Source organism: Miniopterus schreibersii (genome assembly GCF_964146895.1).
Source record: "Miniopterus schreibersii genome assembly, chromosome: 7".
Lineage (NCBI taxonomy): Eukaryota > Metazoa > Chordata > Mammalia > Chiroptera > Miniopteridae > Miniopterus > Miniopterus schreibersii.
The window spans coordinates 3,725,993-3,740,711 of record NC_138108.1 but is presented as its reverse complement, the minus strand read 5'-3'; the positions used below and the strand labels follow the sequence as shown (position 1 = coordinate 3,740,711).

General features: G+C 55.3%; 1 protein-coding gene across 3 annotated transcripts in view; it reads right to left on the bottom strand.

Moving 5' to 3' along the window:
* Positions 1–14,719, bottom strand: part of NGEF (neuronal guanine nucleotide exchange factor) — an 85,599-nt gene that overhangs the window by 6,612 nt on the left and 64,268 nt on the right. For all 3 annotated transcript variants that reach the window (XM_081143540.1, XM_081143539.1, XM_081143541.1), the window contains 5 exons: positions 10,696–10,991; positions 5,403–5,563; positions 4,815–4,967; positions 3,497–3,626; positions 1,432–1,506 (listed from right to left, as the gene is read on the bottom strand). In XM_081143540.1, coding sequence (XP_080999666.1) covers positions 1,432–1,506; positions 3,497–3,626; positions 4,815–4,967; positions 5,403–5,563; positions 10,696–10,991 — 815 coding nt within the window. The remainder of the gene's footprint in view (positions 1–1,431; positions 1,507–3,496; positions 3,627–4,814; positions 4,968–5,402; positions 5,564–10,695; positions 10,992–14,719) is intronic.

Genomic DNA, 14,719 nt, shown 5'->3' with positions numbered 1-14,719 from the left:
CACAATCTCTTTTTGCCAAGGATACAATTGTGTGTGCATGCATCTGTTTGGAAAAAAGTCTGCAAGGGCAAGCACCAGCATGTCAGCAGTGGGTGTGGGATAATTGGTGTGGTCTTTACCATCTTCTTACTTACAAGCATTGTCGGAACTTTTTTGTATTGAGCATCAATTGCTTTTATAAATTAGAAAAAAAACCTTTTGTAAAAAAAAGTAATCTATGAGAAATAGGAGTATTAGGACAGCAGAAAAGAACTTAAGCAATAGAAAACACTCTGACCACAGGGAGACCCCTTGGGACACGTGGGCCTCTCACAGGCCTTGGTGGTCACTAGACTCACCTTCTGTGCCCCAGTGCGGTCAGATGCCTGGTAGGGGCTGTAACAAACTCCCATCTGATCAGGTATGTAAGTTCGAGGGGTGAGCAGAAGCTCTGAAAGACACTGCCTGACTCACAGGTCACCCACCCTCCCTGACCAGCCTACTCAGGGCTCCAGTCTTTCTCTCACTAGCCTGGGAAGGGAGTGCTGTTCTCCCTAGTATTCGAAGGGTGTAATTGCCAGAAGGATTTTGGTGGCCAACTGGTCCGAGTAAGGGACGGGAGGAGAAACCACTGCATTAACTTCCAAAGTCCTGGTGACTCAACATGTCTCAGAGCCACGATCAGATGCCCACTGAGGCTCATCCTTTTACTGAGCTGCTGTCTCTGGTACAAGGAGTGGAAAGGACTTTTCAACACCCATCCTTGTCGTCTGTGGGGTCACTAGCATGACAAAGTGGCCCCCCAAACAGCTGCTAAGAACTGACCCACAGCTCCAGCTGACACGCACGAGACAGCACTTGAGACAAGAAGGAGCCACGAGAGACCAGCAAGCGAGACTGGACACATTTGTTGACCCCTCCCGCACAAGCTCTACTCTGCAGGCAACTTCCAGGAGGAAGCGCTCTCTCCAGGGCTCGCAGGGCCTGTGAGTCCTCTCGCAGCCCCAGGCCAGCTGCAGCTCTAGGAACTGGGAAGCCGTGGAGGCCGGGACGCGGGGCAGGGCTCCACCAGCCTCAGAGTCACAGGAGCAGAGGCACTGGAAACAGGCGTGGACGGCGCGGAGCCTCCGAGGGCCCCAGATGCCTGCCTGAGCCAGCTGATGGGACACACAGGCCTGTGGGTGGCAGCAGAGGTCAGCATGGGGGAAGCGCGGGGCTGCGACCTAGTCCCCCGCACACATCAGTCCCGGCCGAGAGGAAGCCCGCGTTCACTCTGCTCAGGACACACCTGGCCTGCCGCTTAGACCCAGTGGCTCTTCTTGGGATTGCAAAAGCCAATACTAAAATCAGTTTGCATTTCCCAAAGACACAGCGACACGTGAGGGAGCAGGAGCAGGAAGGCAGGTGTGACAAGGAAGCAGTTACTGGGAAATACAGGGGACGCACGCTCACCAGTTCCAGTTCCTTGTGGGCGTCCAAGGCGGTGCATTCACGCTCAGACCGCTCCTCCACCCTCTTCAGGATGTTCTGAGCACAGGGAGAGTCCCCATGAATTTTCATAACGGCCATTCCTCCCCTCTCCCCCCCTCTCCCGGCAGCGGCGGCCTCCTTGCTGTACCAGTCCAAACAGCTTCTCGTTGCTGCCACATCCATGTACAAGGAACCCCACCAGGTGACAACAGAGGGCAGGAGAGCCCTCAGCTGGGCCGAGGGCCGAGCCTCCCGACCCAAAGCCTTGCCAGGCTCTAAACTGGTAACCAGGAGTCTCCCATGAAGATCAACCCTGAGGGCCAATCGAGAGCCTGACAGGTCCCTGCACAAGGAACATTAGAGTAAAGGAGGTGACCAGGTGTTGGCAGGGAGGGTCCAGTGGTGAGGGACCGGAGCTCAATGCTCACGCTGGGCACCGGGGGCTCCCCTCCCCCTCCTCTGGGATCGCCATTTGAGTCAAGTTGCAATAACCCCAAAGCTTGTTAACTTTGGTCTTATTGATCAAAGTGTCTGTTTTCTAATTGTTAAATTTTCTTCAATTATCAAAAAATGGTGCTCACATTGCCTTCACCTTTAGATTATAATTTCTGCATTGCTCTACGAGGTTTGCATCTTGCTGCCTCGCAGTGGCTGTGCCCATGCCTTTTGATCAGCTCGGTCCCCTCAGGAGGTCTGGGTGCATCGGAGCACAGCCCCCCTCCCCAGCAGCTGCCCTGTCGATGCCCGCTCTGTGCCCTGTAGGCACGGGGATGGTGGCACGCCTCTTCACTCTCCACACGACGCTCAGCCTCTCTCCTGAGACCAGGCCAGACCCAGACCCCTGCCGCCTCTCAGCTGCGCGGCCCCAGCCTCCTGCCCAGCCTCTGCCCACAGCCGAGCCAGAGTCCGCAGTCATCCCAGATGCCTCCTCGCAACCCACCAACGTGGGGCCACCAAACCTTGTCACTAATGGTCCCCCTATGCCCAAATCAGCAGGGCTCAGGCTCCACCTTTTCTCATTGGAAAAAACTCCCACCCGACCAGCTCCTGCTCGCGGCCGCCTCAGCCAGGTGTACGTGGCCTTCACACTGGCTCCTCTGTTCCTTCCTGGGCACGGTGTGTCCCAGCACAGGATCTCCAGGCCCCTTCCGTCCTTCCTTGCTGGTCTCACTACTAAACGCCATCTCCGTGCTGAGAGCTCCGGCCCCTAAACTTGAGTATTCAGCTGCTCAGCATCTTCTCAAACTCAGCCAGTTCAACGCCAAACCCGGGCCGCTCCCCACACTGTCTTCCTCACCCCAGGAAGCTGCTCAGACTAGAAGATTCTTCTCTTCCTTCTTACTCCACGGAAGCAAGTCCAGGGCTCAATTTACTGACTTTCCTCCGGGATCCCTCCCTCCTTCCACCCTCCGGCCACGCAGTCTTTCTTTTCTGAACCCTTTCTCCCATTTTCACTCTTGCCCTCCTGCCCATCTCTCTCCTAATGGCGGCCTCTGTGTGCTTGTACAAATGTCAACTAGATCAGGTGACTCCCTGTCATACTGAGGGCAGAGGCCAGGGTCTTACCTGGCCTCTCAGAGCCCCTGATCAGCCTCTGCCTACATCTCCACACTCATTCCCATCACATCCCCCCAGCCCATCGCAGCCTTCCTGTCTGTGCACCAGGCTGCCTCAGGGCCTTTGCACAAGCTGTTCCACCACCTGAATGGCTCCTGCCTGTCAGCCAACTCTCAGCTCAAATGTCACTCATCCAAGACTCTTTCCTGACCCCCCCAACTGGCAGTGGCACCCCTGTTATGCTACCCAGTTTCACTGTCCTCACAGCCATGCCCACTTCCTGGCTGTGTGTGTGTTGATCTCTCCGGGCCCAAGAATGTGGCTCCCTGGAAGAAGGGAGTCCACCACTGCTTGGCACACAGGAAGAGCTTAATTAGGGTTTGTGGAGCAAACAGACTTCCTAGAAAGCCAGCGAAGACCTGGACGCCCAGAGGAAACAGGTCTGCAGCAGGGAAGCACACACAAGCCTGGCAGGCAGGAGAGGCCGTACCTGGACCAGCAGCTTGAGGCGCGTGATCCTCTGGAAAGGCAGAATGAGGAAGGAAGAGAGGGGCAGCCCCCTGCACTTGGGGTCGAGCTCCAGCTGCGTGATCAGCTCCCGGAAGGCTGCCTTCTCCTGGCTGGGGACAGACACGGGAGGTAAGTCTCTGGTCCCCCACCCACAGCCTCGTAGGAACCAGACAGCCCACGGGCACCGAACGCGCTCTGATTCACTTATTTATTTAAATGGAAAATAAACTGTTCAATAGCGGTTTCACTTGTCTGGCCCATGAAGACTTAGCCAGATAAGCTGCACGTGGGAGGGCGAGCAGGCCCCAAGCGGCCAAGTCCGTCAATCAGAGCACAGCCCAGTGGTTTGCCTGGCAGGGACTCGCGGCGAGGTGAGCCCACGTAGTGACAGGAACAGGAGGCCACTGCGGGAACCTGCGCCCTTCGTGCCGGGGGGGGGCCCTCTCTGCAGGCGGGCTCCAGGCGGACTCGCAGCTGGCCGCTGATGAGGCCCCAGGGAACTGCCGCTGGGGGCAGATGCAGGCCCCGACACGGGCAGGGACACGGGCGCTCTGCCTGGTCCTCGGGCCCAGGCAGTCTGTGCTCGCTCGCAGCCACAGCAGCGCACCCGTGGGCGCGGTGACATCTAGATTCCTGTTCTCCCGTACGCCTGTCTCTGACCGTCTGCCCTCAAAGCCGGCTTCCCGATCCCCTCCAACCCCAATTTCTAACCCCGAATGTAAAACCCACAACCCCCCGGACACTCCAGCTTTGAAACATCCACAGGGGGTGACATGGTTTGATGGACAGGCCCAGTGACATCAGTGTGACGACCACATGTCACTACTCGGGACATTCTTGCATGCTCTCGAACCCGGGTAAGAACACATCCCTGGACGCCTGGCAGAGACATGCAAAGAATTCAAAAGAGACAAGTTGGCTGAAAAATCATCTTGTCAACTGAAATCCCAAGAAAGTTTACTAACTGGGCAGGTAAGCAAGAAATTCGAGGGCGCTGCTGGGTAGCCACCGAAGAGGTTTCCTCCCGCCCATCCTCGCTTTGTCTCTGGTTCAAATCCCTTTCCTCCACGCTGGACCTGGAGTTGTCCTCTTGGCCTCAGACTCCCTTTTCTAAACCTCACAGAGCTCTGCACAGCTGGACGGAGGTCCAGTGGGCACCACGGCTGACCGCCTCGGGACCCATGTTTCTCTAGGGACATGGAACCCCTTGGAACATGCCAGGCGTGGACACTCTCCCGGAAAAGCCAAGGACCGCGGCTGTGTCCCCGTGACGGCGTGGCCCGCAGCCCGGCACTCACAGCAGCTGCTTGTAGGTCCTCTCCTGGTAGGTCTGGTTGCTGACGTAGGTGATGTACACCGAGAAGTGGTTGGCCGCGTAATGGTACACGATGTCGCACACGTCTGAGATGACAATGTTCTCCTCCATCCGGCGCTCCAGCTCGAGGAGGAACCTGCAAGAGGCACAGCCGGGGGGGGGGGGGGGTTAAAGGCACCGGGAGGAGACTCAAGACACATCTGTGCCCGCGGGTCTCACTCGGCGTTAACTCAGGGCCGCGCTCCGCACTGTCGCAGAGGGTCTCTGGGCCCCGCACGCACCAGGCCAGGGATACGCGACTCTACCAGGGTAAAGAGCAGCTTATACGACGCCCCTGGATCTGTCATGACACCAGCCACATGCCCACGGACTGTGTGGGACCCGCAGCCACAGTCCTGTCCCGGCGGCACGAAGGGCCGCCCTGGGGGGGAGGCAGGTCCTTGGCTTCAGGTATTTACTCCTATCTCCTCCCGGAAAGTTCCAAACCTAGGGAAGCAGGGGCGCCCGAGCCAGGAGCACCTGCCACCTGCCCCCTGCCACCTGCCTGGGCCGCCCCGGGCGCCGCGCTCACCGCTGGCTGACGGCCATCACGTCCAGGACGTTGGAGAACAGGATGTGCGCCTCGGACGGGTGCAGGAGCTTCTTCAGCCGCTCGTTTTCCATGAAGTGGGACACGAGCAGGTTCAGGCTTTTGTAGTAGGAGGCCTCGGAGGTGACCAGCTCGAACATGGCCTGCGTCGGGGACGGGGCGGAGCGGACAAGAGGAGACAGTGGGGGGATTAAGCAAACAACCCCACAAAAACCAACCAACCAACCAACCAACATACGTAACACACAGACACAGAGAGTGTGTGCTGATCGCCAGAGGGAAGGGGGTCACGTGGAGGTGGGCATGGAGGGGGGGGAGGGGATGGAAAGAGACTTTGGGGAGATGGGTGCACGGTGCCGTGTACAGATGACGTTTTATCAATTTGTACACTTGAGACCTGTATGGTTTTGTGAACCAATGTCACCCCAATAAATGCATTTTAAAAAAAGAGGAGACAGTGGTTACCACCGAGGACTCGCCCTCAGGAGGGTGCCCACTGGGTTCTAAGACAGAGATGCAAGGGGCTTGGCAAGGGTCTTCAAAGCAAAAAAGAAACGAATGCGAACGCCAAGGGCATGTTGAGGGAGGTGGGAAAGTCACCCCGAAATCATGCAGGGGCGGCCACCAATTACAGACCCTGGGCCACCTGCGGCAGCGAGAGCCACCCACCCCAGGTCCCTGGCGTCTGCAGCTGACTTGAGCCAGTGACAGTGAGATGAGGCACTGAGATGGGCCCTGGCCTCCTGCGATCATCCCCAGGTCACGGCTGCTTGGTCTCCTGACAGGCACGAAGCACTGACGGCAGAGCTGCAGGCCCAGCACTGAGAGAGGACCCGGCCTCCACCCCAGCGTCCCGCCCACCCCGCACCTCGCTCCCCGGAGCCCTGCCTGGCAAGACTGAGACACGACGGGGCAGAATGTCCCCGGAAGCTTCTCTGTGACTGATGCTGAAATCAAGTCACTTTCCTGCTGCTAAATTCAGGTTTCTTAAGAAAATGTCAAGCTATTTCAGCTCACAAGTTCTAAGCAAATATAATTAAGAAACAAAACAAAACAAACCCAACAATTGATTTGGTTGAGTGTTACCGATACCAGGAGCAGGAAAAACACCAGGCCCCTAGCGCACAGCAGAGGGGCTGTGCGTGGAGACACTGCCCTGGCTCAGTTTCACCCCGGTCCCCTGGGCCGCCCGAATCTTTGTCCTGATCTCCGGAGGACAAGGGGTCAGGGGTCAGCTGGGCGGAGGCAAGCGGCCTCTCAGCTGCTGACAGCAGAGGGGCTGGGCCTGAATCACTGCTAACTGGTGTTGGCTGAGCCCATTTCCCACAACACTCACCCCCTCTTTCTCTGTTTATAGGCAGTTAGTCATCTGGAATTTGTCTTCAGGGTGTTTGTCTTCATTTTATATGTCAAATTATTTGCCACATCAATAAGGTTGTCTTTTCCTTACCAGTATTATTTTTACTCTCAGTCATTCACGCTTTTCCATGGCAGCATGGAGCTGAAGGGGGTCCGGGCCCTGCTATTTCATTCATTCATTCATTCATTCATTCATTCATTCATTCATCCATTCATTCATTCATTCACTCACTTGGTCACTCATTCATCCACTCGTCCCACAAATGTTTACTGAGCACCATTGGGCTAGGCACTGGCTTCAGCAAACTCCCTGCAGCCACCGAAGCCGACATCCCAGGGGAGTGGGGGCAGAACAGGAGCTCTCCGGGGTTTGGGGGATGACTACTGTCCACCTTAAGTCATGGTGCCAACACCCTGTTCCCTCCCAACCTGGGACTAATTGCTGAATCGTTAAGATTTATCTTAAACTAAGAGACAAGTACACGATTCAGTGAAGGTTGGCAAATAAAATAAGTATCACGTTTTAATTTTTTGATAGAGATACACCGTATGAAAACCCTCAGTAACTTCCTTCTAAAACGGACAGTTTCCTTCTGGAAGAAAAATGAAAGTACATTTAAGTTCTACGTTGTGAAAACAGGCTGACAAACACCGAAAGTACAGCCCTGCTGTCAGAGGCTGAGTGGACTGACTGTGAGTTGAACGGAACCGGCTAGATCCCCTGGGGAGACCCGCACCGGGTGCCGCCGGGTCTCCTCCCTTCCCGGTCCCGGCAGGACAAAGCTGGAAGGCCTGCCTGGGCACGCTGGGGCTGTGCCGCCACAGTGCCAGCTGGGCAGGACGCCCCACGTGAGTGTATGTGTGTCCCTGTTTCCTTGGAGATACTCAAAATATCACTCCCTGTTCATTTTTCAAGATCTGCACACCCAGCTCTCCAAGATCAGGGACCATAGCGAGCCTGCCTCTTTCTGTGTCCTTTGTCTAGGCAGGTTCCTGGCCCGCGCCGGGGACAACACTCACGCCAGCCGCGGCGAGGCTGCTCCAGGTCCCGTGCTGGGGATGGCACCTCCAGGTTCTCCTGTATTTCTCATGACGCCAGTGTCAGGAGTGATGAGAATCTAGACCTGGCTGATGGTTGCTGGCGGCAGGGACTGTCCCACCCCTCCCCAGCCACAGTCTCCTCTGGCTTTTTGTTTTCCTTTTGGGACAGTTTCCTGTTCCACCGCTTTCCAGAGAAGCCCCTGCCTCCCCATTGGGACACCCTTCCCTTTCTACAGTTGCCTCCTTCCTAACTTTGCAGTTTGAATAGATGTCTATTTTCTCCAGCCACCGTGTGTCCTCAAACGGTAACTGAAAAATCATTCCACAGAGGTGGGCGGAAACCAAGAGCTTCAGAACAAGTTAAACAACAAAGACTAAACCACGAAAATCCTGCACGACATCTAAGACACCACTTTCCGATCTCACCTACCGAAGTCTTACTTAAAAAATGAGGAGGAAAACACACAATTTTATTCTTAAAACCTGATTCTTCAGTGGCTGGTTAAGAGTCAGGCCGACGAAAGGCCCGAGGTTTTAAATACATTTCGATTTAAACGTTTCTGCCGCTTTGAGATGCCTGCCCTCGGTGTTGCTTTAATTTGCACGCCTTTGATGACCAGCGAGCTCGAATTTTCCTTCCTTTCTTCACTTAATCACTGGCCGTCTGCATTTTTTCTATGAGAATTGTTTTCCTTTTGCTGCTCACAGCTCAGCCGTCAGGACGGGTGAGTTAAAACGAGCCGCCGTCGGGCCAGAGAGAGGTCAGGCTGTGAGCCAGGGCTCCCGCCTCGGGGTTCCCAGCGGCCTGCAGCTGCCCCCCCTCCCCCGCTCTGCTGCTCCCCGTTTCCCCAGAGACGGTCCCTCACCCGGTTCCCTGCGAACCCGCCCTGGGGCCGCCTCGGCAGTGCCCACGGCCACACTGGGGGTGCGCAGGTGGGAACGACACGTCCAGGCCTGTCCAGTGGGGCGGAGATGCCCCGGGATGAGACGGCCTATGTGAGCCGAACCCCGATGGGCGACCGGGACCAGGACAGGCACGCCCTGCGAACGCCGTGCAGCCCACCCCCGCCTGCCCCGTTCGGACACTACTTTGAAACAACCCAGGATACAAGCTACAGCGACAAAAGGCCACTTCCAGACCACAGATTTAAGGGAGAGCGTCCCTGGCCCCCAGGACGTCAGCCTGAGATTTCTCTGCCTTTAGCTTTGCTCTTGTCGTAGAAGGTTTATATCATGGTTTAAGTTCTACTAGGATTTATCTCTCAGCTTTCCAAAGTATTCAAAACCTTCATTTCTCTAATTATCAAGGTAAAAAATAAGTACTCCCCTAGCACCCCCAACTGGCCTCTTTTCCTTGTTCTGAGGACTGAGAGAAAAAACCCAACAAGGCCCCCGGGTGCTGAGGAATTCCTTCTACAAGGCAGCCCCAGTTAGGGATGGTGGCCTGCCTGGGGCTGCCGGGGCCCCTGGGCCTTGGGGAGGAGGGTCGTCCAGGGCAGGGGGTTCCTCCGTGCCTTCCGGCACCTTCCTCATGGCTGCTTTTCGTGGGCACGGCCTAGTGGGCACGGCCTAGTGGGCACTCCCCTGTCCAGGGCCACCTGCCTCAGTGCAGATGCCCCCCCCCCCCCGCCCCCGACTATACATCTTCGTTTCTGGTGGGGACTGATGAGGAGACATCATTTACATCACAAGTTTCACGTGAAACTCTACGCAGCCAGTTGCAATTCACTGCTCAGGGCCCCGGGATGTCAGGGTTTAACCACTTTCTCCTGATCCTGCGGCGCAGGACGCAGGTGGGCCGGGCGGCCCGTCCAAAACCAGCCTCAGCAAGCTTCCCGGGAGCGGACGCAGGGGGCCACCGGGTCCGAGTCAGACCACCCTGGTCGGAAGCTTCTCAGTCCCGGTTGCTAACTGAGCTCAGTTTGTGGTCTGCCTTCTAAATAAGCGGGGAGGGCAGCCGTGTCTGCAGAATCTGGCGCAGGAGGAAGGGGGTCGGAGAGGGCAGAAGACCTGGTGTCAGGACAGCACCGAGCAACAGGTGCGGCTTCGAGGAGCAGGTGAGCGGGGGAGAGGACCGGAGGGAGGACAGAGGGTGGAGATGATGGGACTTGGACTGAGCGAGTTTGAAACACCCAGTCTCTTCACACCGAACACACGCTTGCACGCTCACCAGTTCTCTCGCCCAGCCTCTCTCCTTCCTCCTGCCCACACTCTGGCCTGCCCATTCTGCGGATTTCCCCTCTGTGCCAAGTCATCTTTGTGCAACTAAAAGGAACGCTTAAATTTCTTAACTACCCATTGCTGTTGCTGTGCATCTGTAATTGATTATTTCTGCCAGGGAGCCACAGACCAGGCGGCACCTCAGCCTTCGAGCCGGGCAGTCTGCCTGCACCATCTCGAGAGGGCAGAGGCCAAGCCCAGGTTTCTGCACCGGTTCAGGAGGGGCGGGCATGCCCAGGGCTTTCTCTCAGAGCCTCCACCCGCCCCAGGCTCAAGCAACAGCAAGATAAAATTGTGGGACGAGACTGAGGGAGAAGCCAAGAACCCACTGGAGTGACTTCACGGTCACAGTTCGCTCCGCACCGTCTAGCGCATTAGCGGTCCTGGGGGCCGGGAAATACCCGACAGTAACTGGTTTGCGGCACGAGTCTTGCTGTCTAGTGAAACCACTGTGCTGCGCACACTCGACGCTGGGGTTGGGCTGCCTCAGAAGGTAACGAGCTATTTTTTGTTGCCTGTGAAAGGAGGGACTGTTCCTGCATGTTCTGGATGGATCACCCCGCCAGGAACTCTCAGGGTGAGCTCGCTGGGCAGCCTCACGCCGCACGGGTTCAAACGCCCCGCCCCGAGACCCCACCCAGGCGCCCTCGCTTACCTCCTGCAGTTTGATCTCCTCGGGCTGGAGGATGTCCAGCACCCCGCTGCTCTGGATCTCCGGGAGGTCCTGCCAGAGGTTAAACCTCGAGTGCGGGTTGCTGAGCAGGCAGATCTGGGGCAGGGCCCTCCTCTCCGGGGGGCTCGCGGGCTCCTCTCCCTCCTCCTCCTCCTCCTCCGGAGCCTCCTCGCTGGCCGGGGGGCTGAGGTCATCGGCTCGGATTTCTGCGTCCTGCTGCCTCCTGGTTTCAATTTCCTGGAGCGTGGACTTGTCTCGGTACTCCTGATACAGGAGCCCTGAAATCCGCACATCGGAATGAAGAGCAGAAAAAGATTTCAGATGAAGGCCTTTCCGACTCGCAAAGGCAGGGCTTCAGCCAGGGCTCTGGGAACTCAGCGCCACAGCGACGCGCCCTGCAAAGGGCCCTACCCTCAGCCGACGCCCCGTCTTCCTTCCTGGGAAGGGTCAGCCCGCGTCAGTGTTTTTCAACAAAGGATAAAGAACCCCCCGAACTGATTTAAAATCCAGCCACTCAAACATACGCCTGGCAAACAGGAAGAATCCGCAGCTTGATGCGTTAATAGCCGCCGCGTGCAGAGGACGGGAATGTCCCAATTACGCCCCAGCATCCCAACGGGACGCTTCCCAGCCTTAACCGCTTCCATATTAAAACTCGAGAGCGTTCATTCGTGGACTGGGAGTGGTTGTCAATTCTCACGTTGAAGGAAAACACGATCTTTCATCAGCCTTAGGATTCAAAAGGGAAACATTCCCTTCTCGCTCTTGCAGTTGCAGACTTACTTCCCTGACCAACTGCACTTGAAACGAATGTGTTCTAAGTCTCCAAGGAGATTTGGGGGTGCCTGTGAGTCAGGTGGTACCTCCTCCCCAGGGAAAAGCCATTTCAGACACCCTGGTCGCAGGGAGGGGCTGGCTTCTCACTCAGGAGCCGCTGAAAGCTTCAGTGGTGGGGGGGGTCCCAGCCCAGGGAGAGGGGGAGCCGGGTGGGGAGGGGGAGCGAGAAGAGGGGCATCAGACCCCAAGGGTCTTGTCTGCCTGCGGTGCCATGCAGGTGGCCGACTATCATGTGGGCGAGAGGGAGGCCCCAGGAGACCTCAGGTAAGCCGCTCTGGTCTACGTTTTAGGAGCCCCCCGGGAAGAGAGGGGCTGTGAGGGCTTTCCACGAGTGACGGGGGGTGGGGGGTGTAGGCCTGAGCGCACTGGGGTGGAGGGATGAGCCGTGCCTGAGTCAGGGGCCAGTGATAAGGTGGAAGACGGGTCCTGGTGACTGACTGATGCCGCTGGGTCATGAATGATGCCCAGGCGACCAGCTTGGCCACAGGGTCGGCTGGCCCCATTCAAGGACACGAGGAACCCAGGAGGAGGGTCCGGCTGGGGGGCAGCGAGGGAGGGATGCCGCGGGCAGCCAGGCACGCTGGATGGAGAGCCGTCGGGCCTTTGCGACGTCTGTGAGACAGACGATTCTCCCGGGGAAGCCCTGGCCGGGGCAACTGCACACCTGCACAGCGCTTTCCCTCAATTCAGTACAAACGCTGCCTCTCGTGCCCTCTTTATCTAATGTTTTAATTATATCTGAACAGCAGAAAAAGGCAGGAAAGAAAACTAAGTTGGAAATCCCGGATGTGGCTGAAGAGACTAGATTTATAAACAGGAACCCAATAAACCCACCCTTCGGATTAAGCTCGTCGGCTCCCTACGCTCCATGACGCTCAATTACAAAGCCTTCATGCGAAGTATGGGGCTTATTTAAAAAATCAAGGTCCCGTGATTTTACAAGGTTACAGTCCAGCAGAATACAACACGGGATTAACTCGACAAAGGGATGAAAAAGAAAACCGCGTCTACACGAAATGCGATCTGGACTGAGGATCTATAAAGACAGAGGCTCGGTGTCACCACGTAAACTGGTCCAGTCACGGGCACAAGCTCTCTACTGTTGCCGACTGTAAACCGATTATTCTGTGATTCTGATACTGAGTTTATGGAGATTTAAAGAAACCAGGTGCCCACAGTTGACTTGGAGTCACTTTTCAATGCTTAGCACAGTGCCTCCCCCACATGGTAGGTACACAAATATCTGTGGAATTCAACACCTTTTAAAAATGCAGTTTCCAAGCTTCACAAAAATGTCTAATTTGGCATCTTTCTGGAGGTTCAAAAAGACGTCTCATGTACGCCACAGTAGGCAAATCATGGGTTAAAAACTATCTCTGATATCAGACGCTAAAAAAAGACAAAAAAAAGACAACCGTATCAGCAGCGTGGGCAGCTGGATTGAAAATAGTATTTCTGAAACCACACTGCGGCAGACACTGTAGGCTCCTCTCCTCGATCCCCTCCAACCCCCTCTTCCCAGCAGACGGGGAGGGGCTGGTTTGAGTGCTGACCATTCTGTGCTCAGGGAAGCGGGTGCATGTCGACCGGTCAAAACTTTCTGTGACAGTTCCCTTCCCCTTGCCAGGGCTGGGCTTAGACGTAAGCATGGGACACAACCTGGTTGAGGAGAGCAAGGGGACAGCTTCTCAACAGGATGCTATCCCGCCCCGACAGACACCTGAAGACAGGCTGCCCGGTTTTGCTTTTACACGTGGCTGCTCGAGGATGCGATGTCTGGAGCTGCGGCTGCCATCTTGTGACATGAAGCCTAAACGCTGAGAAAGGTGAAGGTGAAGGATCGGTCGGCCGAATTAACCAACTGCAGGACATCCTACCCCTGGGCTCATTAACTGAGATAAGACACTTCCATTGTTTAGGGCTGTTTTTTGCTGGCTAGTCTGTTACTTTCAGTCAGAGACTTCCAATACAAGTAATTTTAGAATATTCTTAAAACTTCGTATTTCTTTTTGTGTTTAAAATATGCATTTAAATACCAATTTTCCTAGAGTTACTGTGATTACACGGTTATCTGACACACTGTGTACCAATTTTTCATAACCTGTTTATTTTTCTTAGCTTTAAAATTCAGATTACAATAGGAATAGAGCACCTTTCTCTGAGGAACTATGCTACCTGATTACACGTCTGTACTCAATGTACTGTTAATATATCACGTTTTCCTATTTGATATTTTGTACCTTTAGCAAGCACAACTTTATATGGAAATTAATTTTACCTATAAAACCCTGCACCTGGTACTACATCCAGGCAGAATTAGAAAGCTCAGTTCTAGTCTCTGCTAATTAAAATGATCTATACCAGGTTGGCTGTGCTGCCCTGCAAAGGAGGGTAAGTTCCCAGCTCTTCTCGCCAAAGCCTCAGGAGTCATTCAAAATCTCACCTGAACAGAATAATTTTGTTCCTTTGATCCTTCAAATAGAAATTTCTAAAGGATAAGGAATTCTTTAATTTTTTTTACTGAGCATCTTCTATGTGCCAAGCATTTGTTAGATGTCAGAGAAACAATAATGCATGTTCACACACTTATACACACGTGTACACACACACACACAATCACAGTCTCGGGGTCCGTCATGTGTCATGACAGTTATATACCGTATCATGCATAATTGTGGCATAATTCTGTTCTGGCCTCTGTGGGAGCTACTGCAAAATCCAACACAGTGGCCTGCAAAACGCCCACTTAGTCATTCCACTTTCTTCCCCCCTCAGCTACACTGCGTGGTAGGAACCTGTCATCCTTTCCTGATCCCTGGCAAAGAATTCACTTCATCTACAGAGCTAAAAGCAGGCAGGGCTGGCACAGGAATCTGCAGAGCACAGGCCTCCAACCTCTGATAGAGGGTGTGAGAAGGAGGCAGCAGCAGCTCTGTGCAGTCACCCAACACATCTGTGAGCACCTACTAGGGATCTAGCCCAGGAGCCAGAAGAAGAGTCACCATTATACCAGCAGACGTGGGTAGGGGCCCCGGATGTCAGTCTCTTCTGCTTGGCACATGAGGAAGCGGAGGGCCAGGATGGGCAGGCACCGCAGCGCAGGGCCCCTGACTGCCAGCTTCGGGCCAATGGCGCTGTCCCAGCAGGTCCAGCCGCCTCCGGGAGAGGA